The sequence below is a fragment of the Mastigoproctus giganteus genome, chromosome 10 (assembly GCF_048544385.1).
Source record: "Mastigoproctus giganteus isolate SK-2022 chromosome 10, ASM4854438v1, whole genome shotgun sequence".
Lineage (NCBI taxonomy): Eukaryota > Metazoa > Arthropoda > Arachnida > Uropygi > Thelyphonidae > Mastigoproctus > Mastigoproctus giganteus.
Window position 1 is genome coordinate 167,021,887 of NC_143584.1, and position 24,429 is coordinate 167,046,315.

Genomic DNA, 24,429 nt, shown 5'->3' on the forward strand with positions numbered 1-24,429 from the left:
GGTTGGCCGGAGGCCAGTGTAATTTTGGCCATAAACCATAGTATGAGGCTACTATAAATTTTCCCGGGTAAGAATTTTTGACCCAGTCCCCCTCTGTTTATCGATATTGCTTTTCTTTTTCTCTCTGAATCTGCAGTATCTTCAACAGGACGCTTCCTTTTCACACCTTTTAAGTATTTTACTCATTTTTAGGGAACAAAGCACAATTACAAAACGAGGAGGCACACTTGATACACATAAACAAAGCTGCGCATGTGTAGCAACTGAATAAGCAACACTGTAAAGGCTGAGATACACTATTAACACCTCACATTTTACTAAAGCACATTTCTAGGGGTTACTAACATAAAACAATAAAAATAAATTTCCAGTTGTGTTTCTGCTAGTTATGTTTGTTATTTTGGTTTTTAGGAGCATTAGCAACTAAGGCCATATTGCTCCGGGATATGCGGTGGTCATTCCCTGACCTTTCCGCATCCTCCGTATTTGGTGGTGACGGGCTCGAACCCCGGTCTAATCAAGAAGCGTGTGCTACGCACTGCTGCTCCTTCCCACCTGGCTACAGAGGCGCCACGTTTCTGCTAGTGGAATCTGTTATAAACTGGTAGTAAACTCGATCTAATTGCATTTGCGATTCTACCGATAGCTGGAATTGTGTTTGTTTTTATGTTATTATGGTGTAATGTGTTTCCCCTTCACTGATATAAAAAACATAAATACATTTTCAGAATCTTCTCTTCATTCCTATCGTGTTGCGTTTGGTTGGGGTGATCCTGCGTTCGACTGCCATTTCTTGTAAAAACAAAGGCGAATCGTGCATAAGTGAATTCGGTTCGTGTTATATAAGATATCGTTCCCCTATTTATAAATCGTGTATGATCAAATTTGTGTAGTGTAAACACGTGTTATACGAGGACTGTCTGTAAATTTTTTAATTTTCAGTAAGTATTTTAATAATATTTGTTTTTGAAGTCTTTCAAAAACCAGTAGGTATATGCTATTCACCTAAAAAAATCCAGGGGTATACAGCGAGCCCAAGTATACTCTCCACTACAGCCCTGCTTGTAATAGGCCTTTTGAAGCGTGGAATTCATTCAGGTGACACAGCCGATCCCATTTTAATTCTGGATCTATGATTCCTGTAAATTGGTTTCATAATGTTAATCAACTGTCCACCAATACTTGCCTCTTTCAGTGCTTCCCATAAGAGTTTTCCATTGCTTCCCATAAGAGTTTTCTCGAAAAACTGTCATGTGCCTTTTCAAGGTCAATGAAAATCATAAAGATTTCTGTTCCTTTCGATTGACATTTTTCAAGGATCTGCCATACTGTTGAGTTATGGTCTATAGATGACCTCCAAGAGGAAAAAACCTTGAGTTGAGCTTCTAAATGGTTCCTGATCCATTTTCCAAGAATCTTGAACAATGAGTTCAGGATGCATATTATTCTGTAATTTGAACAGCGTATCCAATCACCCTTCTTATAACCGGATGTAATATATCCTGTTGTCATTTCTTCTCCTCTCAATATACCATTTAACAGTCTTTGTATCAAAACAGCCACTGCTCTTCCTTGTCATTTCAGAAGTTCCATATAAACTCCTCTAGGTCCAGGTGATTTACCATTTCTTCCCTCCTTTAGTAAGAGTTCCACTTCCCTAACAGATACTTTTAAGTCCAAGTCTTCTACACCAAAATTATCCACCGTTTTGAGCTCTTTCCAGTCTTCTTTTAAAATAACTTCATAGTACTTCATTCAATCTTTCAAAGGTATTAATTGCAAACCAGTGTTGTGTTTATTCTGTTTTCTCAAGTCTTTAAGGACCTGCCATGATTCCGCTGATTGCTTAAAGACCAATTTACTATTAATAGTCACACACTTCCTTTTTCTCTTCTACTACCAACCAATTGGCTATTTTCTTCTTTTCAACATAAATGTTCCTGTATCCATCATTCCTTTTGCCCAAAAATTTCTGATGTGCAAGTTTCTTTTCCTCTGCAGCAGCTCTTACTTTCTCTGTAATCCAGGTCCTTGGTTCTTCTCTTCACCTAGGATTTCATGAGCTATTTTTTTTACAATATTTTTTAAGTATTCATAAATGTCTTCAGTATTACTTTCTATTTCTATGTTAATTGCAGCATCCAATCTCCGGGTGAAGTTGGTTCTAATGCTGTCGTCCTGAAGTAGTTCAATGTTAAATTGATCCTTTTGTAGAATTTCTCCTTCCCTGCATCGTTGCAGGGAAGGAGAAACTTCCACTCATATTTTCTTAATCCAGTTCAACCTCAGTGTTGTTTTAACAAGAAAATGGTCAGATCCGCATCCGGCTCCTCTATAAACTCTGACATCTTTCAATATGTATGCCCTTGATTGTTTTGAAATAATGTAATCTATAATTGATCTAATTTGTCTTGTCTCCTGCAACCAAGTATAAATCTTCTCTTATTTTAGATTTTAATTAATGACTGGCTGGAGAAATTCTGGTTTAGTCTGTTACGGTATAATCAATTTACAAAATAAAAGTAGGAGATTTAAAAACTCATATGTATTAGAAAAACAAATTTGCAGATAACATTCCTTAACATACCTTCAATCCAACATAGCTGACATCGATGTTAGGTAAGTTGGATTGAAGAGCTATGTTCAGATTTTCAAACAATGGCATAACATTTAAAAGAAACAAGCAAACTGTTTTATTCAAGCCAGAAGAGAAAAATACGAGCAGACTTTCTGCACAAGTGAGGACAACATGTCTAGAACTATTAACTTGGTTGGCCTGTTTAGAATTGTTGTTATCACAATTTTTCAATTCAAAAGTTTTTTTTTTTTTTTTTTTGAGTTCATTAGTTTGTCTTTCAAAAATTTTGGATCATGAACTGGATTTTAATTAGTAATTGCTTATTGGTACTTTATGATTAAGCAATTCTAAGAAGTGTTCACAATGCTCTTTTTTCATTATTATTAACCTCTTATTTAAACAGATCAAACAATGCCACAGTTCTACCAGTCTGGTTATAAATTTAACCAAAGACAGCTGACAAGTAAACATATACTTAATCTTTCTTACTTCAGTTGAAATTCACCAGTTGAAATTGTTTAAATCTACGTTTCCTTTTAACACTTCCCTCTAGACACAAATGTTTACCAAGTATTCATCCACTTTCACAGGAAAACATTCGGCTCCCTTTTCAGAGCACAAAATCTTTCTTTGAATCTCCATTTATATTAATAAGATGACCAGGACAGCCTCTTACCACGAAGTGCTCAAGCTGCTGTTTTGATACTCTTGTTACTCCAGTTTTGGGAGAGCCATCTTCTATTGCTGGCACTGAAAGCAAGTTGCTTTTGATTTGACAATTTTCCCATTGTGGTGATAGGTCACCAGAATGGGAAACAGCTTGGAATCACTTTGATTACTGGCATCTTTAGCAAATGAAAACAGTCCATTTTTCCACAGCCATCATTACCTCTTCTTTTCCTATCCTCACAATTTCACTAACAATGCCAATTATTTTTGGTCTACCACTGCAATATTTTTCTATTTTGCTATCAGGAAACATGTTGTATAGCAAATAAATTTTCAGCAAGCATGATATCATTATCATGAAATGCAATATCTATTTTTGCATTTCTTTCTATGCATTGCATGCTTTCATTATGCTTATTTGTTTTTCAAATGTCTGATTACATCACTTCCTACTGCTTAAAATTTAAAATCATATCTGTGTGCCTTGTAAATTTGTTACCTTCTTCTGATTTTATAACACATGGAAAATATTGCATATGCGTCTTCTGAAATTTTACATTTTACTTCTTTGGCATCATGAGAAATTAACTTTGCACTACAAAGTCTAATGAAATATCACACATAAAAAAAAAAAAAAAAAAAACTTATGGTGCATTTCTATTTTGAAATACTGACCACCACAGCACACCTGAAAAGCCAACTTGTTAATGAAAATATTCAAAAATTTGCAAAATAAAAAAAATAAATAAAAAATCCACTTTTAATGTAGTTTTTTTTTTTTTTTTGTGGAAAGAAAAAGATGAAAAACTCAGTTTTTGAAAAAAAGATGGAGAAAGTCTTTGTAACCAGCTATATGATTCCAGTGAGATGGAGAAAGGACAAATCAAGTAAGAAATGATAGATTCTTCAAACCTAAATCCACCAGAGAGTTGGCAGCTACGTTGCTGGGATAGGTGCTTTCCTCTTCCCTCCTTCCTTCAGGCAGGGTGGCGGATGGATCAATATTTTGTTCGAAAATATGTATTGTTTCCTATTCTTGAAAACAAATTTGGTAATTGGGTTCTTGAATTCTGTTGTGGGCAGAGTATGATTTTTGTTTATTGGTTTGAAGAGAAAAAGCAAATGAAGAGAAGTGAGATACCAACCATGTTTCTACTGAAGTTTCTGATAGGCTGGATTATATCATTAGGGAAATTCTGACGCTTTGTAACTAATAACATTGTATTTTGAGGGTATATTTTTTGGCTCTCTCAAATCCTACAAAGACCATATCACCCAATTCCTAGACTGCTGTCCTCTGAGTGTTCCTGAAAATAAGTCAGGAACATTCAGATAAATGTCCCTCAATTTTTGAAATAGAACAAGAATTTCTTAGGATTAAGAAATATTGCTCAAGGTTTAGGCCTAAATGGTTGTCAAATGAACTAATGAGACTCGTGGCAGAGAAGAAAAATGCATGGGATGCATATAAATTATCAGGCGACACAGAAGCCTATGACAGGTAATACTAGTCTGTAATCAAGTCACAAAGGAGGTTAGGCAGGTGAAGGCAGATTACGAGAAATCTTTGGCAAAGGATGCTAAGAAAATCAGGAAGGATTTCTTTACTTATATAAACTCTAAAAGGAAGGAGATGAATCAGATTGGTCCACTTGATATCGATGGTTCGACTGTTGATGATCCTGCTCAGATAGCAAACAAACTGAATGATTATATTGCATTTACATTCACACATGAGGAGTTATTAAGGATTGATAATGCCAGAAGGTTATCAAATTGTAGCAGGTTGCTTAATGATTTTTTAATAACTGAGAGCAAAGTGGAGGAGAAATTGTTGAAGTTAAACATAAGAAAGGCACCTGTGGTGGATGAGATCTATCTGACCAGTTATATTAACGGAGGCAGCAAAGGAAGTAAGCAAACCCTTAGCCATAATTATGAGAGCATGCTTAGACTCGGGGGAGGTCCCCATGGATTGGAGATGTGCAAAAGTATCCCCAATTCATAAAGGGGGATCGAAGGGTGACTCGAGTAATTACAGACCAGTTAGTTTAACTTCTGTTCCGGGTAAAATAATGGAGTCACTGGTTAAAGATGCATTGCAAGATCATCTACACAAGACTGCAGCAATAGTTCAGACATAGCATGGGTTTGTTAAGGGAAAGTCTTGTCTGACAAATGTGATTGGATATTATGATGTGGTTACAAAGGAACTGGATGCAAAAAATAATTTTGATATCATATACTTGGATTTCAGGAAAACTTTTGACACTGTTGTGCATGGAAGACTACTGTACAAATTGGAGCAGAATGGTATTAAGGGTAAGTTGCTACAATGGATAAAAGGATAGTTGAGTGGGAGAAGACAGAGGATGGTAATTAATGGGTGCTGCTCTTCGTGGACTAATGTTATTAGTGGAGTCCCACAGGGTTCAGTTGGGTCCACTGTTGTTTTGAATATTTATCAATGATACTGATGAAGGTATATCGGGCTTAGTGTCGAAGTTTGCAGATGATACAATGGTTGGCAGTTTCGTTAATGACAGAAATGACAGTGTACTACTGCAACAGGATCTAGAAAATTTTGGAAGATGGGCTGAGAAGTGCCAACTGAAATTTAACATTGACAAATGCAAAGTACTGCATATGGGTAGAAGTAACCCCAGAGAAGCGTACCAACTGTGTGGTACCACACTTAAGGTGGTAGAAAATGAAAAGGACCTGGGAGTAATTGTGCAGTCAGATATGAAGTTTTCTGAGCAATGCAGACAGGCTGCCAGAGCAGGTGATGGAGTTTTGTCAATGATATACAGGAATTTCGCTAGCAGGGAAAAGGAGGTGATTGTTCCTCTGTATAAGGCAATGGTCAAGCCACACCTTGAGTACTGCGTACAGGTCTGGAGGCCTCGTTTTATGAAGGATGTAGATTTGCTTGAGCGTATACAGAGAAGGGCAACAAGATTGGTGAGGGGAATGAAGGGATCCTCTTACCAAGAGAGGCTTAAGTTCTGCAAATTGCAGTGGCTGGAGACTAGGCACCTGTGAGGTGATCTGATTGATGGGTATAAGGCCTTGAATGGGTTGAGCACGCTGAATACTGATGGAATTCTTCCACTTGTTCAGATTACGAACCTAAGGGAGCATAAATTCAAATTGAGGAATGACACCTGTAGAATAGATGTGCAGAAATTTGCCTTTAGCCAGTGAGTGGTTAATTGCTGGAACAAACTTCCATCTGTCATTGTGGAAATTGATAGGTTAAATAAATTTAAGCAGGAAGTGGACAAACATTTAGAGGTAATGGTTGTGTGAATTTTTTTTTTTTTTTTTTTTTTTTTGGCTGATGCTACATAAGCTTGCTTTCTTGCACCACATGCCATGATTACTATTACTATTTGTTTCAGCTTCCAAAAACTCAAGTAAAACAAATTAATATTGAAAGGAAACTTCCAGCTATCTTTAAAGTCACTTTTTCTGTCCTGGAGTGGTATGTTATGTGGAAGTTGGAAATAATGCTGGATAAAAATCCGTTTCTGTAACCCAGAAAGACAGCAGTCTAGCAATCTGAAAGATCTGCTTTTTGTTGCCAGTTTCTTCTAACAGGTGGATGATGCAAATTCACACTCCTTCACAATACTTCCTTTGGTGCTGTCAGAGATGATTGTGATTTGAAATAAAGGATGGATCCAGTGCCCATGTTCCCCCCCCCCCTTTATTTTTGTACTGGGGTAACAAAAGTGCCTCTTGAAGTCCTACTAAGCATACCAAGAAAAAGGATGGCGTGATTGTTAGCCAGTTCCAAGTAAAGTTGACATTTATGCTCATTTTGGTTATTAGAGGCGCGAAGTTGAATTATGGACAATTCTTATCATTTTGTAAACTCATAAAATCACCTAATGAACTGGGAAAAGTTCCAAACCCACTAGATGTGTTTTGAACAGTTTCCACTTTCCTTTCATGACACCTATTGAACTGATTTAAAATTTTGGTTTCAGAAATTCCTTTAAGGGGATCTTAAATTAAATGAAAATATATGTTTACAATATGAAAAATCCAATACAGGCTGTGATCAAAAAACTGAATTATTTCTTGCCATTTTTTAATCTGCTAAAAGACTGATGTATGAAACGCACTGTACCTATAAATTTTATAAGTTTATAGATACTTTATATAGATGCAGATATTATAATTTATAGATATAACAGATATAGTAATATTATAGTATTATTTACAGATACAGTAATATTACAATTTATAGAGATATAGATAGATAATTTTATAAATTTATAGGTACAGTAACTTGATTTTATAAATATGACATGTCGGCTGGAGGATTAAATGAGAATATAACAGCATAACAAACAATTTGTTTGGAATTATATATTTTTGGAGTTTAAATTACTACACAAAACTGACTTGACTAGATAAACAAGTTGATCATCATCTGATAATGAACAACTTTTATTATAATCAAAATATGATAAACGAATAAATAAATTTCTTTTCAGTTGGCTGATGAATAAAAAATCAACTCTGATGAATTAATAGAAAATTTCACATAAAAATACTTACTTGACTAACCAGAGTCTGGGACCCATTTAGCGCAGATACAAGTGGATCCATCAGCATTGGCAAATATGGCAATAATGAACTCAACCTAACAGGAACTGTCAAACAGAGTTCTACAAAAAGGTCTTTCATGTGTTGTTTATGAAGTCCACTTTGAAGGCTATTTAAACCTATTGGAAATGAATGCTGATAAAGATACTTCTGTGAGCAATATAAAAAAAACGTAGTTAAGCCCATAATTAAAAAATCATGTGGCACAATGAAGTTAATATTCTGATATAACTGCTATCAAAAACACAAACTAAGAGAACAAACCTAGAACAAAACTCCCAAAAATCATCTTAATTCCCTTCACAGATACAGTGGACCGTCTCTATTATGAACTTCTATTTAACAAATTTCTCTATATTACAAATTTTTCTGCAAAACATTGCCCCTCGAAACAAAATTACATGTAAAAATTAACCCCATATAGCGAAGTGTTAGTCTCTCTATAACGAATTTTTAAAAAAATTAGCAAAAGCATTTGCGAAGATTTTCAAGCATTCACTGCTAAACAGCTGCTCAAATATACAGCCTCCTTCCCTCCGAAATTGCTCATTAGCATCTGGAATTAATCATCCTTTTAGTGAACACTTGTGGCCATTGATGCCTGTAGGAGGGTCTTGGTTTCATTTTTGTTATAGTTATAAAACCAAATGGGTTTTCTTAAAAGTGGTCATGAACTTTGAAATAAATAGGGTAGATTTGTAAATTGATGTTCGCTAAGGAGAAAATGAAATTCGCTGCAGGTAAATCTTTAGCATACTGCAGCAGCAATACAGAGAATGCTTCAATAGTCGGTTTTTAGTAACGCCTACTGAGTGACATTCGCTTCTCACCTGAACTGAACTGTACCACGTGACCTTCCTTTCAATCATTAATGACAATTTTTATATATGTCCGTTCTCATTGAACTGGACTCCCAGTAGATGGTTTCATGATTTTTTTTAAAATTTCATTCTTTTAGAATGAAATGTCATCAATCACATAGGCTATATGCTCGTTTTTTTCTGAAAAGTAACATACAGTTTACATTAACCATAAATTTTCTTTCGTATATATATATATGAATTAAAGAATAAATATGAATATATGACTACAGCTCTTGCTGATACATACACCATGCAGCACAGCAAAGTTTGCGGTGGCTACACTGCAAATATGCGTGACAAATATGCAAAAATAGGTGTATGTATCAGCAAGATCTGTAGTCAAGTCATTTTTACAGTCGTGAAAACAATGTCGAAGAGAAAGTGTTTAAGTATTAACGATAAATTCAATATTCTTCATGATATTGACCAGGGTTTTAAGAAAAAAGGTAATGCAGAGAAATACAGCATACCTACAAGCAGTTTATCTATGATTTTAAAAAATTGAGAATCAATTTTAGCATTAGCATTAGTAGAGGCATTTGATGCAAGAAAGCAAGCTTATGCAGCATCAGCCAAAAAAAAAAACCCACTTCCACTTCACCCTTCTGTTCGTTCAAAATACCTGTCCAGCTGAGCCTTAAACTTATTTAGGCTATCAACTTCCACGACAAGGGATGGAAGTCTGTTCCACCAACCAACCATTCGCTGGCTAAAGGCAAATTTCCGCACGTCTATACTACATCTGTCTTTCCTCAATTTGAATTTATGCCCTCTCAGGTGATTATTCTGAGCGAGAGGAAGAATCCCATCAGCATTGAGCATGTTCAAACCATTCAATGCTTTATACACCTCTATCAGATCACCTCGCTGGTGCCTAGTCTCCAAACACTGTAATTTGCAAAACTTAAGCCTTTCTTCGTAAGAGCACCCCTTTGTTCCATTCACTAATCTTGTTGCCCTTCTCTGTACTCGTTCCAGCAGCTCTACATCCTTCTTGAAATGAGGCCTCCAGACCTGTATACAGTACTCTAGGTGTGGCCTGACCATTGCCTTATACAAGGGAATAATCACCTCCTTATCCCTGCTAGAAAAATTCCTATATATCATTGACAATACACCATGAGCTACTCTTGCAGCCCGTCTGCACTGCTCAGTGAACTTCATATCTGCGGCACAACCACCCCCAGGTCCCTTTCATTCTCTACCACTGTCAGTGTAGTACCACAGAGTTGATATGTTGCTCTGGGGTTGCTGTTTCCCATGTGTAGTACTTTACATTTGTCAATGTTAAACTTCATTTGCCACCTCTCAGCCCATCTGCTCAACCTTTCCACATCCTGTTGCAGCAGCATAGTGTCAGTAGTGTCCTTGACAACCCTGCCTACCTTTGTATCGTCTGCAAACTTCAACATTAAGCTTGATATACCATCATCAATATCATTTATGAATACAGAAAACAATAATGGACCCAACACTGAGCCCTGAGGGACTCCATTAATAACATTAGTCCACGATGAGCAGTGTCCATTGATTACCACTCTCTGTCTTCTCCCCCTCAGCCACCCCTTTATCCACAGCAGCAATTTGCCTCCAATGTCACACTGCTCCAATTTGTGCAGCAGTCTTCCATGTGCAACAGTATCAAAAGCTTTTCTAAGATCCAAGTATATAATATCAAAGTTATTCCCTGCATCTAGTTCCTTTGTGACTGCATCATAGTATCCAATCAAATTGGTCAGGCAAGACTTCCCCTTAACAAAACCATGCTGTGTCCGAGCTATAACTGAAGTCTTGTCTAAATGATCCTGCAGTGCCCCTTTAACTAGTGCCTCCATTAATTTTCCTGGAACAGAAGTTAAACTCACAGGTCTATAATTGCTTGTGTCAGCCTTTGATCCTCCTTTGTGAATTGGGGTCACATTTGCACATCTCCAGTCTATGGGTACCTCCCCTGAGTCCAAGGAAGCTCTCATAATTATGGCTAAGGGTTTACTTACTTCCTCTGCTGCCTCCTTTAATATAACTGGATAGATCCCATCCACCCCAGGTGCCTTTCTTGTGTTTATCTTCAACAGTTTCTCCTCCACTTTACTCTCAGTTATTACAAGATTCTCTAGCTTACTGCTAGAGTTGAATACACCCCTGGCATTCCCCTCGCTAAATAACTCCTCATGTGTGAATGTCGATGCAAAATATTCATTTAGTTTGTTAGCTACCTGAGCAGGATCATCAACAGTTGACCCATCGATATCAAGTGGACCAGTCTGATTCATCCCCTTCCTTCTAGAGTTTACATAAGTAAAGAACTCTTTGCTGTTTTTCTTTGCATCCCTTGCCAAAGATTTCTCGTACTCTGCCTTCGCCTGCCTAACCTCCTTTGTAACTTGGTTACAGATCAACTTGTATCTATCATAGGCTTCTGTGTCATGTGTTAATTTGTATGTATCCCATGCATGTTTCTTCTCTGCCATATGCCTCATCAGTTCAAATGACATCCATTTAGGTCTAAACCTTGAACAATATTTCTTAGTTGGTATGTAAAGCCTAGTAGCTTCCAAGATAAGTTCTTTGAATGCTTCCCATTTTGCATTTGCTGTTGGTAACATCATCAGTTGGTCCCACTGTATAGAATTTAAATACTGTCTCAGTCATTTTTAATTTTAAATACAATTGAAGGAGGAGCAGACAAAAAGAGAATTAAGTTATGCATATACGAAGATGTTGACAAAGCTGCTCAAAATGGGTGCAAATAATACATCAAAAGACTATACCAATATCAGGTCCAATAATTAACCAACAAGCTCTGAAATTTGCACAGTCCCTTGGACATAAAGAATTTAGCGTGAGCACTGGGTGGTTAGATAAATTTAAGAAGCGCCACACCACAGATTGTGGAAAAGGTTATTTGTGGAAAAAGTGTTAATGTAAGTGAAGAAGACTGCAGCAGTTGGAGGAACAACACCTTAAAGAAAATTTTGGAAGAATATGAACCTAAGGATGTTTTTAATGCTGACGAAATGGGCTTATTCTTCAAATGTTTACTTATTTGAACACTTGCTTTTAAGGATGATAAATGTTTTGGCGGGAAAACAAAGCAAAGAAAGAATCACCGTGCTAGTTGGAGCCTATATGACAGGAAGTGAAAAATTAAGACTTTTAGTCATCGGAAAATCAAAAAACCCCAAGATGTTTTAGAGGCATCTTTGATAAAAAATCTTCAATAAATTGATTTATTGAAGATATCAAGATAATAATAAATTGAATAATTTGATCTTTAATAAAAAAGCATGGATGACAAGTGATATTTTCGAAGAGTGGATATTAAAACTATAACAAAATTATATAAGTGTATAACAAAAGAAAAAAGAACAATCATATTGATTGCTGAAAACTGTGCGGCTCATCCTGCCAGTATTTCTGCCAAACTTAAAAGTGTGAAGTTGTTGTTTTTACAACAACATAATGTCAAAACACCAAACATAATGTCAAAACTCCATCCAATGGACCAAGGCATTATTAAAAATTTTAAATTTCATTATCGAAAGAGAATAATAATGACGATTGTCAATGCATTACAAGAAAATAAAAACTTGGAAGTTACAATTAACTTTAGAGATTGCGTCTCTGAACTGGCAAAAGTTTGGACAAATGATGTCATTGAATACACTATTCAAAATTGTTTTTCGAAAGCAGGATTTGCATTGAACACAGAAGTCAAATGACAACTGGACAAACAAGATGAACTACCCCTTTCACAGCTAAAAAATTTTGGACATTAGAATCGTCCAGACACATCAAAAATGAAATAATACTGGATGGTTATGTTTATGTATATCAAGATCTGAATACAACAGAACATCCAAATGAAGATGAAATATTGCTGAACAGTGTTAGATACGACCATGATCACAAAGGAATTAATGATAATGCTGAAGACGCATCAGAACAACCATTAGATGCATTAGAAAAGCCAACTCGCGAAGAAATGATTCACGCTTTAAAAATGGTTAGTCTGGGGTCTACAGTTTTGTGAAAATGTTCCTGATAATATTTTTAATGCTCTGAATGAATGTGAGGTTTTCTTTGAGAATCAGACATTTTTGAATTATACTGTGCAAATGAAAATTACCGATTTTTTAAAATTGGTGATACTTACCGGTGAAAACTGTGTAAACGTAATTTAAATAAGTATGTTTTTGAAATAAAATACATTAAAAATAAATGTAGAATCGTTTTCATTTTCTAATTAGATAATAATTTCCAATAAAAAAGATAATGTCTGTATAACGAAATTTCTCTGTAATGAATTTTTTAGCTGGATTTATCGAATTCGTTATACATTCGTTATTTACAATCTCGAAGAATTCCAGTGTCATCTTCAATCCTCTTTCACACCCTCTCATATTTTCTAATGGAATCTCAGGAATGATTTCCTCACATATAACTCATATTACACACTAATTACATGATACCTTTTCTTTTAATTGTAGCATTTACACATTTAATACTCTGGTATATCTTGTAAGAAAATTTCTAATATTTGATCTCATTTTTTATTCATTTGGTTTAAAAACTCATATTTTTTTAAACCTTCCTAACAGAGAAATTGCCTTTGGTGATTTTAATGGTGATAATTCCAGCTGGATTTTATTTTCTAATTATACAAACCCAAAATTTTTATGATCATATACACTTATTCTTTTATTTCCTAGAACAGCATACTTAATTCACTTTACAAATTGAATTGATTTAAAATTTTCTACTAATGAAATGCTCAATCTTTTCTGAAGCAACAACTCTTCAAAGTATACCATTAGTCAGCCATCTGATGGTGCTGCAAATCACAACTTGATAATGACCTCTTTTGTGATGGAATCTCTCTTTCTCTCTATCATAGCCATTCTTGGACTTATTGTTTGGAATGACAATGATACCAATTGGTGAGGTATAAAACACAAGTTCTACTCCTCTTTTCCTTGGCCGTGCTATTGTTTCTATTCCCTGATTGTAATACTGGTTCTGATCATATTGTTGATTATTCCTTACTCTACCTATAACTTTTTCTTAAACCTTAGTTTCCAAACAGGTTATGGTTTTTAAGATAAGAATAAAGCCAACTGCAACTAGATTGCATCCTTAGCTCCATGTTAAATTTAGGTCTTCTTAAAGCTTGCAATAAAAAGCAAAATAAGCCAGCAAACAAATTAGTAATAAATTTAAAGTTGACCCCGGAAAGTCCAGGAGTGGATGAGGAAGCGAACTTGATTCTTGTCCAAATGGCAACTGTACTTCCTGATTCCCTGCAAAAGACACTAACAGCATTTTTATCCATTCTTATTATTACCTCTGTTTCACTTTCAAGCAAAGATAATCTACAAGCACTGCAACTTTCCTTTAATTCTTGCTCTAATTATTTTGGTAAATCCTCTTATACCATACAAACGTCCCTTTTTGGTTTTTTGACAGAGGAAGGGATAAGAACTGTGAAAATATCTTGACACTGTTAAGTCCTTTGGCCCTGGCATTCAATTGTTCTTAAAACCTCTGCTCTGGAGATGACTCCTGCTTTATGTCTCCTTTCCACACTCCCTTATTCAACTGGTGTTTTCACAGTCTTTTGCATGGAAATTTGTCTATACCCAGCCAATTCATTATCGTGAATGGCAAATCCGTACCTACCAATTATTGTTGTAGTCACTTTACCTCAACCCTTTACAATCTAATGGAGAAATTTAATTCACTCACTGCTACCTCTTGCATTACCTTTAAATCCACCATTTGTTAATGGTCATCAATATAGATTCTATTGTTGTTGGACCATGGGACTTGTTTTAGTATTAGTAGAAGCAAATGAGACAAGAAATCAAGCTTATAGAGCATCAGCCAAAAAAAAAAAAAAAAATTTGTGGATGGAATTTATTCAAACTACACTTCCACAATACTGGCTGAAATTAAATTTCACATCAGTCCTGCAATCACCCCTCCTCGACTTGAATTTATGCCCCTTCATGTATAGAGTATGAGCAAGAGGAGGAATGTCATTAGCATTCAGCTTAATCAATTCATTCAAGGGCTTAAAAGCTTCAATCAGATATACCTGCAGGTGCCTAGTTTCCAGACACTGCAATTTGCAGAATGAAGCCTTTCTTGGAAAGAGCACCCTTTTGTTCCCCTCACTAAACGCATTACTCTTCTCTACATCCAGTCCAAAAGATCCACATCCTTTGTAAAATGAGGCTTCCAGACCTATATGTGATACTTGAGATAACAGTCTCCTTATCCCTGCTGGAAAAATTCCTGTATATCAGGAGTGGCCAACTTAATATGTGATGGTATATACATTTTTCCTTCAAAATGTGCCGCGATCTACCATTTCAAAAATTTCATTGCCACAAATCGAGGGATAACTGTATAAAAGATAACTGTTTAAAATTCGTAGTGACGCCCAAAATTAAATCCGTGATCGACTCGTTGGCTACCCCTGCTGTATATCATTGACAAAACCCCGTTGGCTGCTAGGAGGTATTCTAGTATCATATCCTGATTACTGTCATTAGGAGATATCCTAACAGCCCATCTGCACTGCTCAGAGAACTTCAGAAAATACCACACATTTGGTATGCTATTCTGGATTTAATTACTATCACTCATATGTTGTACCTCGCAGTTGTCAATGTTAAACTTCAATTGCCATTTATTAGCCCATTTGCCTAATTTTTCTAGATCTTGTTGCAGTATCATATCCTGATTACTGTCATTAACCAACATGCCAACCTTTGCATCATCTGTGGAATGGTGGAAACTTAGGTATTAAGCCTGCTATGCCTCCATAAATATCATTAATAAATACAGAAAACAACACTGGGCCCAGCAGTGTCGGAAATCCCCTAATAACAGTAGTCCATTAATAACCATTCTGTCTTCTCCCATTCAACCATCTCTTTATCCATTGCAGTAACTTGTCCCTAATGCCACACTACTCCAATTTAAACAGCAGGCTTTTATGTGGAATGGGGTAAAAAGCTATGCTGAAATAACTGAATATATGATATCAAAAATATTTTTTGGCATCCAGTTCCTGGGTTACTACATCATAGTATTCATTCAAATTGATCAGACAAGATCAGCCTTTAACAAATCTTACTGCAGTATAACTGCATTCCCGTCTAGATGGTCCTACATTACTACTTTAGCTAGTGTGACTCATTATTTTCCCAGAATAGAAGTAAGCTAACAGATCGGTAATTACTTATGTCACCATCTCATTGCCATTTTTGAATCGGAGAGAGATATAACTGCACATCCCAATCCCCTCAATTCAAGGATTGCTTATTATTAGCTTAGAGACTTCACCCTTATGCAAATTGTGAAATCGGAAAGACTCAAAATGTTACTGTAAAACATTTCAAAGGCATTTAACGATGTTTGGAACAAAGGCCCTCAAGACAGTCTCTCTCATTCTGTGGTGCCAGTTCTGTTTTGTTCAACTGACTAGTTTACTGCTAACTCACTAAATGTGATGGTAACTGGACAGTCACTAAACACGATGATAAATAAATGGAGCCATTTAAACTAACCGTGATGATAAATGGAGTCAGAGCCATTTATCATCACTAAACTTGATGATGAATGGCTCTGACTGCACTTTTTATCAATCATAAATTCTTGTTGTTGGTTTTTAAGCACATGAGCAGATCAGGCCATGGTGCATCATTGCTGTACAAGAGTGTATGGGTTCTTGGAGCAATTTACATGTTCTGGCTGAAAATTGAAAAATAACTCAAGGGCAAAATGCTACTCCTTCTGCCTCATTGGTTAGCCTACAGTCCCTATAGAAGAAGTGTTTAGAAATTCCTCCAGTCTACGAGACCTCGAATCCAAACCTCTCCAAATAAGTGACAAGTGGAGAAACCATTATACTTTCATGGAGGAGCTCAAGTTTCTTTCATTTATCGGTTTTCCTTGTATATATTAATTACAAAAAAAAAAAAGTTCTTGTTTATATTCTGTAGCAACCACCAGGTCAGTGGAGTTTAATTAATCATCAACACAAACATTATTCGTATTTAGTAGTCATGGGCTTTAAACTGTGGTCCACTCAAAGAGCATGTGCTATTGCACTCTCACTCCTGACCACTCTGCTACATCAGGTCTTCTTTCCATTAACAGAAAATCTTATCTTTTGCATACACAACATAAAATACTCACAAATCTGCAACCAATTTCTCTTACTAGTATGGCAAAGAACTTGACTTCAATTCTTTGAAAACCAAATCTTCTCTTAACTTACAACAAAGAAGAATCTATTTTTCCTGTGCCCATCTGCAATAAAACTCAGGTAAGATTACAAGTTAAGAACAAAATATGGACAACTGCAATTACTGAGACAACACATGGCAAATCTAAATGTCAACTTAATCAAATCAAGTATCTATGACAGAAGCAGAACAATAAGAAGCAGAGGATAGAAAATTTAACATACAAAAAGCCAAATCATGTAGTGTTAAGCTGGAGAGGTTTTCTTCTATAAACCGAGGGCAATTATTTACAGGTATCCTTTGCTAATTGCAGGGATCAAGTACTGCAAACTATTACAAATGGCAGACACTTAAAAGTAATGGGAAAAGGGGGATTATATTACCGGCAAGTTGAAAAATGCTATACAATATAAATGGGGAGACACTAATGTTTGAATGGCACGTTTCACATGTTAACTTTAAAATGAAAATACCTGAATGAAAGCACTTCACCTGTGTAAAGTTTAAAATCTATTTATTACTAATAGTTCCTCAGGGTTCAAGCTGGGCCCTTTGTTTTCTATATTTATTAATGATATTGATGATGAAATATCAAGTTTAATGTCCAAGTTGCACATGACACAAAGGTTGGCATCATATCATGATAGTAATCAGGAAACGATGCAGCAGAAATATCTCTTGATAGAAAAATTAGCCAGATGGGCTGAGAAGTGACACTGAGGTTTTACATCAACAAATTCAAGGTAATGCCTATGGATAGCAATAATCTCAGATTAACAGGAAAATTAGGTGATACCATGCTGAAGGTATGGAGAACAAAAAGGACTTAGGGTAATTGTAGTCTGACATGAAGTTTTCTAAGCAGTGCAGACAGGCTGTTAGGCCAGCTCATGGGGTCCTATCAATGATATGCAGGAATTTTGCCAGCAGGGACAAGAAGGTGATTGTCCAAATGCATAAGCTGTGGTTAGGCCATAGCTTGAGTTGTGCATACAAATTGGAGAGCTTCATTTTAGGAAGGATGTGGAAGAGGTGCAGAGAAGAGCGACAAGATTAGTCAGGTATACAAAGGGATACTCTTACTAAAAAAGATTTATGCAAATTGTGACATTTCGAAGCTAGCACCTGTTGGGGGGGGGGTCCTCATTCAGTTTTAAAGACTTAAGGGATTGAGTAAGTTAAATGCAGATAGCATTCCAACTCTTGCTCAGATGAAACTCATCTAAGAGAACAAATTTCAATTAAAAAGGCCAGTTGGGACAGATGTGAGAAGATTTTGATTTTGGACAGAGTATTTTTTATGTTAGTCAATGCTATAATCTTACTTCCATACATCATCTGCCACTACTAATACTAAAAGTCTAAAAATCATACACTTCACTGGATGGTTTGGCTTCAACAATTCACTTCACTGGATCTCTTTGGCTTCAACAATTGTAATCTTGCTGTTATACCATCAAAAAAAACACCAAAAGATAAAACTGTATAATAATAATAAAATATAATAAGCGCAGGCTGTCTATTACTGGTATAAAGTACATATCGTTTCTTCATTTATTTCTAATAAGCAAAGACTATACATTACTGGTTATAAAGTACATGAACACCAAAAGACCAAACTGTATAATAATAATAAAATATAATAAGCACAGGCTGTCTATTACTGGTATAAAGTACATATCATTTCTTCATTTATTTCTAATAAGCAAAGACTATACATTACTGGTTATAAAGTACATGAAGAATGGCCAATTCACAGAATAAAGTTTAGAATTGTATGAACAGCTTCTACAGGATAACTGGGATTCCAATGTATTTAAATTATTTTTGAAAACAATAAAAATTAGAGGAACTAAAAGCTTAAAATATTTTTAAAACACAACTATATTGAAGGTACTCACCTAAACTTTTTTTCAACTAAAACTTACCCTGTAATAAATCAGGCAGTAGAGGAAGAAATTCTTGGTATAACAAATCATGAGTTCCTCCACCAATTGAACGAAACAGAGCTCTTAAAACCAAGAAATAATTATAAGGCTCCTTAGCTAATAATGCTAACTTCATACATCTATTCACTATCTGATGCAAATGGGGCTGTGGAAAGGGAGAAAAAATTAAAAATAGCCAAGGCAAAATTCTCTAAAGAATTATTTAGCAATTTTCAAGTCTATCTAAAAAATTTCGTAATATAATGCAAGGTCAAAATTAAAAGCTAAATAATTACCTTCAGCATCTGCTCATTTTCAGCAGCAAAGAATGCAACTGAACCAAATACTAACTTAAACAATTTCAGACATAAATTGGACCTTTCCATATTGGCTGGAAAAAATAATTAAATAAAATAATAAATAACAATGAACATATAATCATTTTATACTTTTTGCTTGGAATACTTTGGCAATAATCATAGTTACTAAAGTGAGTACAAAATTTTACATTCCATTTGTTTTATATTTTCATCTATTCAGATGAAAATAATTAGTAAAATGAATAGTGAAAGTGGTAGTAATAATAAATTGAAAAAGTATCAGTCTGTTACTGATAAACTTTCAATTTATTATTGTTACTGATGACAATAATAAATTGAAAAAGTAGCAGTAATGCTGATAAAAGTATCAGTAAATACCAATAAAAATATGTAACAATATGTAAAGTACCAGTAATTACCTATTAAAAAAAATTATCTTTGTTAAAAGAAGAAGAAAAACGTTTTTTTATATATATATAGAGTTGCAAACAAGATCTTTGGGAATCTCTGAATAAATTAGATAAAGGATGCAGATGATATGGCATGAAATCAACTAGAGAAAAATGAAACTTAAATTGAGAGAGAAATTTAGTGTAGACCAAATACACAAAAATCATCCATTTTTGTTAAGAATGGATGATTAGAGATGAAAATAAAGAGAAGAGGGTTCATGTTCTGCCTGAAGTGGCAATCACATTTCTAGGACTCCAGAAGAGGAGGTTAAGTTTTGTGATTAATTTTATCATTGTGATCCAAACCTGTTATAACAGTGAGTATACAGGTCACTATGATAGTATAAGTCAGATCTTCTGAACTATCAGCAATTGATTATTTTCCTATTAGTTCACTGGCTCTAACTAATGTAAGTAGAAGTTTTCTTTCCATTAATGTTTTCTTGATATCACACTGATCCACTTTCTTTTGATTGATTGATTTCAATTGATTTTTTATTTGAATATCTATTTGGCTAATCTCTCTTCTCTATCCTTTGTATATATATGCCTACCAGTTAAGTTTACTTCATTTACCTTTAATTGGACCCTAAAATGTTTTTTTACTTCATTTGTAATATGGTATAGCAACAACTTCCATCTGTTCTGTTTTTCTTTAAACTCTCATTTCAGAAGGTTGTTCTTTTGTTCAATTCCTATATCACTTACCACCTCTCAGATTCATCAGTTAAAATATCTAGTTATTTTGCCTTTTGTTTCTTCCAATTTAATTTGTTTCACTAGTTTTCTACACCTTTTACTTTACTTATTCTGTTGTTGTTTGGTGATGTTTACAGACACTTTATAATATATGCACCAGTAGTATACAATTCAAGATAAATAGCATCATACGAGGAGCGGTACAAAAGTAATGCCTCCTGTTTTTTCCCTCAGAAAATTTAATTCCTACAACTATGGCTTTTATATCAATTAATCCACAATCATTAATAAACACAGTTACTTTTCCACAAATTCACCATCATTTTCTATGCACTTCTACCATCTCTAAGTCAGACACTGTATTCCAATTCTGTAAAAGTCCTTATTCTTGCTCCGGAGGGCTTTGCGAACACTAATTGAGCTGGTCATCATCTGCAAAATGGGTTCCACAGAGTGCATCCTTCAGCGGGCAGAAGAGGTGACAGCCGTAAGGTGCAAGATCCGAATTATGAGAGGGACGAGGAAGAATGAACCCCAGTTTTGCAATGGCCTCCATCATGTGCAGATTGGTGTGGAGTCATGCATTGTCACAGAGAACCTAATCAGATGCAGGCTTTCAAATTTTTCAATGTTTCCACATATTGATCTGAATTGACTGTTGTGCTACACTCCAAGAAATTCACAAGCAAGACCCCATCTTTTTCTCAAAACACTGTCGTCATGATTTTACCAACAGAAGACTATCTTTTGAACTTCTTGCGTGGTGAATTTTGATGGTACCACTCCATCGACTATCTCTTCATTTCAGGGTCATAGTGGCGGACCTGTGTTTCATCACCTGTGACCATGAATGAAAGAAAAAACCCCTCTTTCACTGTCTTAGCACCGGAGAAGTTCCGTACATATGACTTTCCGGGATTTTTTTTTTGTGCTCATGTGCCAGCATTTTCGGGACTGACCGGGTGTAAACATTGCTGTAGCTTAGTTTCTTTATGATAGTTATCACAGCAGGTTTCCCTATACCTACCGCATCACACAATTCTTACATTGTGATGCAGTGGTCCTCTTTGATCAGTGCATCAATCCGGCTCTTGTTGTCTGTTGTCACTGATGTTACTGGCTGGCCGCTTTGGAACTTGTCAACAATGTCACTTTCCCCATTCTTAAAGTGCCTTACCCCACGTCTAACTGTACTCACATCTACAGTATTTGTCACCATAAACATTTCTGAGACAGGTATGGATTTCGATAGCCATCACTGCTTCCTTGATAAGAAATTCAATCTTCACGTTTTGCTTGATACGTATATCTGTAACATCCACCATTTTGAACTCTTCGTGTTCTATGATTTCACAAGACCGATAACTTTTTTTTTTTTTTTTCTTTTTTTCTTTTTCTTTTTTTTTTTTTTTCTTTGGTAGTTATTGGCGCATCAGCTTCTGTGGCCATAATGCACCTCCCAAGGTTTTTGCAGTACTTTGATCCAAGCCCGAGGCGGGATTCGAACCCGCGACCTTTGGGTTGCCAGGCAGGTGCTTTACCCACCCGGCTAGCCCGGTCGGCGGACCGATAACAGTGACCACTCAATGACACACGAAATGATCTATGCCACCACATTTGAAAGCAAAAAATTAGGAGGCATTGCTTTTGTACAGGTCCTCTTATGTTACCACATCAGCTAATTTGTTCTAAACAGGAGAAAACTTTCATCATATGAAATCCAATGTCTAACAGTTGTTTCAAGGATCTTTTCTCTTTACTAACACATTTGAATATATAGCCTATCAAGACGTAGCACATTTTGTCTGCTTTTGATTTGGTAAACACTAATAGACAAGTTTTCCTTCTTGAGAACTTCTATGGTTCCATAGGCAGGAGCTACTTTTTTTTATAAAAGCTTCACTACTTATCAATAGTCTGAATTTTTCCTATAATGAATGTCTCTTAACTAAATCTATCACCACTGGCATACCTTAAAATATGGACTTTCTCACATACCTTTGTCTTCAGTCAATATCTAATAATATATTAATCAATAAATGTTCAGGAACTAACTGAATTCACCACACACTTAATGAATCTTGGTCTCAAAGTTAATGCTTAGTAATTTGCCTATATCTCTTTTACAAAAAAAGAGGACTCCCCCATCTTTCTTATTTTCTCCATTAATTCTTAACCTGTTACAAGAGGCTGTCCATAAAGGGATTCATTTTGATGCAAGAATGCTCTTCCACACTCAATCAGACAAATTCTGAATCTCCTCCCTGAAAAAAATGTGGGTTTAGATAGAAAATACTGCCCCCATTATAAAACTTAAAACTCTTCTTCAATATGTCACCACCAGCTTCCTGATTTTTCAATGATATATGGCTCTGAAATCTGGGTGAGTACCTGTAATAAAAATTGGCATTTGATCAAATTATTTTTAAAAATCTGAAATAGTTCCCTTTCTTTTAATTCTTAAGATAATGCTTATGATAAAAAAAAAAAAAAAAAAAGTTAATCTTTAAACTCTTTCTCATATCTTAAAAACTTAAAATTTAGATAGGAAAAAAACCTTAGGCTTCTCCTTCAGTAAAGTTTTAAATAATAAATTTTGCAAAGTTTTGGAAGTTAGCAATTGTTTATAGGTATGCTGTATATCCGTTACACCAAATTGATCAAAAGCAAATTTATATTCAAGGTGGCAGAATGCAGTTCCATGATCAGAACATACAGAGTTTGTATATTGTTGTAACTTTTGATCCAATGTACATTATCATTAGTACAGGCATATGATGCAAGAAAGCAAGCTTAGCTTATACAGCATCAGCAAGAAGAAGGGAAAAAAAAAAAAAAAAAAAAAACCTTCTTCCCATTTCACCCATCCATTTACTCCAAAACTTTGTCTAGTTCTTCCTTGAATTTATTTAAGCTATCAACTTCCACAACGATGGATGGAAGTTTGTTCCAACAATCAATTACCTTGCAGGATAAAGGCAAATTTACGCACATATATTCTATAACTGTCTTTCCTCAGTTTGAATTTATGTCCCCACATGTTTGAAATCTGAGCAAGAGGAAGGATCCCGTCAGCATTAAGCTTGATCAAACCATTCAAGGCCTTATACATCTCAATCAGATCACCTCACAGGTGCCTAGAATCCAGACACTGCAATTTGCAGAATTTAAGCCTTTCTTGGTAAGAGGACCCCCCCCCCCGTTCCCCTGACCAACCTTGTAGCCCTTCTTAGTGCTCATGCTAGCAACTCTACATTCTTCGTAAAATGAGGCTTCCAGACATGTACGCAATACTCAAGGCATGGCCTGACCATAGCGTTATAGAAAAGGATAATCACCTCCTTTTAAATACAAGCAAAATTGTTGTATATCAATAACAAAACACCATGACCTGCTGTCAGTCTGTCTGCACTGCGATTTTTTCATTCTCTACAACCCCGACTGTAGATTCTGTTGCAGTAGCATACTGTCATTACTATCATTAAAAGCCCTGCCAACCTTTATATCATCTGCAAACTCGGACATTAAGCCTAATATATCTTCATCAATATCATTGATAAATATAAAAAACAAAAAATGGGCCCAACTTTGAACCCTGGGGGACTCCACTAATAACATTAGTCCACAAAGAGCAGTGTATATTGATTACCACTCTGTCTTCTCCCACTCAACCATCCTTTTATCCATTGTAGCAATTTGCCTTTAATGCCATACTGCTCCAATATGTACAATAGTCTTCCAAGTGCAACAGAATCAAAGCTTTCCTGAAATCCAAGTATATGGTATCAAAATTATTTTTTGCATCCAGTTCCTTTGTGACCACATCATAGTATCCAATCAAATTCATCAGACAAGCCTTCTCCCTTAACAAACCCATGCTGTGTCTGAAGTATTACTGTAGATGATTCTGCATTTCTTCTTACCAGTGACTCCATTATTTTCCCCGGAATAGAAGTTTAAACTAACAGGTCTGCAATTACTTGTCACCCTTTGATCCCCCTTTGTGAATTGGGGATATATTTGCACATCTCCAGTCTATGGG

The 24,429-nt window shown here is 35.5% G+C and overlaps 1 protein-coding gene across 6 annotated transcripts in view; it reads right to left on the minus strand.

Moving 5' to 3' along the window:
- Nipped-A (Transcription-associated protein Nipped-A) overlaps positions 1 to 24,429 on the minus strand; it is a 1,216,281-nt gene that overhangs the window by 848,848 nt on the left and 343,004 nt on the right. For all 6 annotated transcript variants that reach the window (XM_090382460.1, XM_090382459.1, XM_090382462.1 and 3 more), the window contains 3 exons: positions 19,213 to 19,307; positions 18,917 to 19,082; positions 7,820 to 7,986 (listed from right to left, as the gene is read on the minus strand). In XM_090382460.1, coding sequence (XP_090238586.1) covers positions 7,820 to 7,986; positions 18,917 to 19,082; positions 19,213 to 19,307 — 428 coding nt within the window. The remainder of the gene's footprint in view (positions 1 to 7,819; positions 7,987 to 18,916; positions 19,083 to 19,212; positions 19,308 to 24,429) is intronic.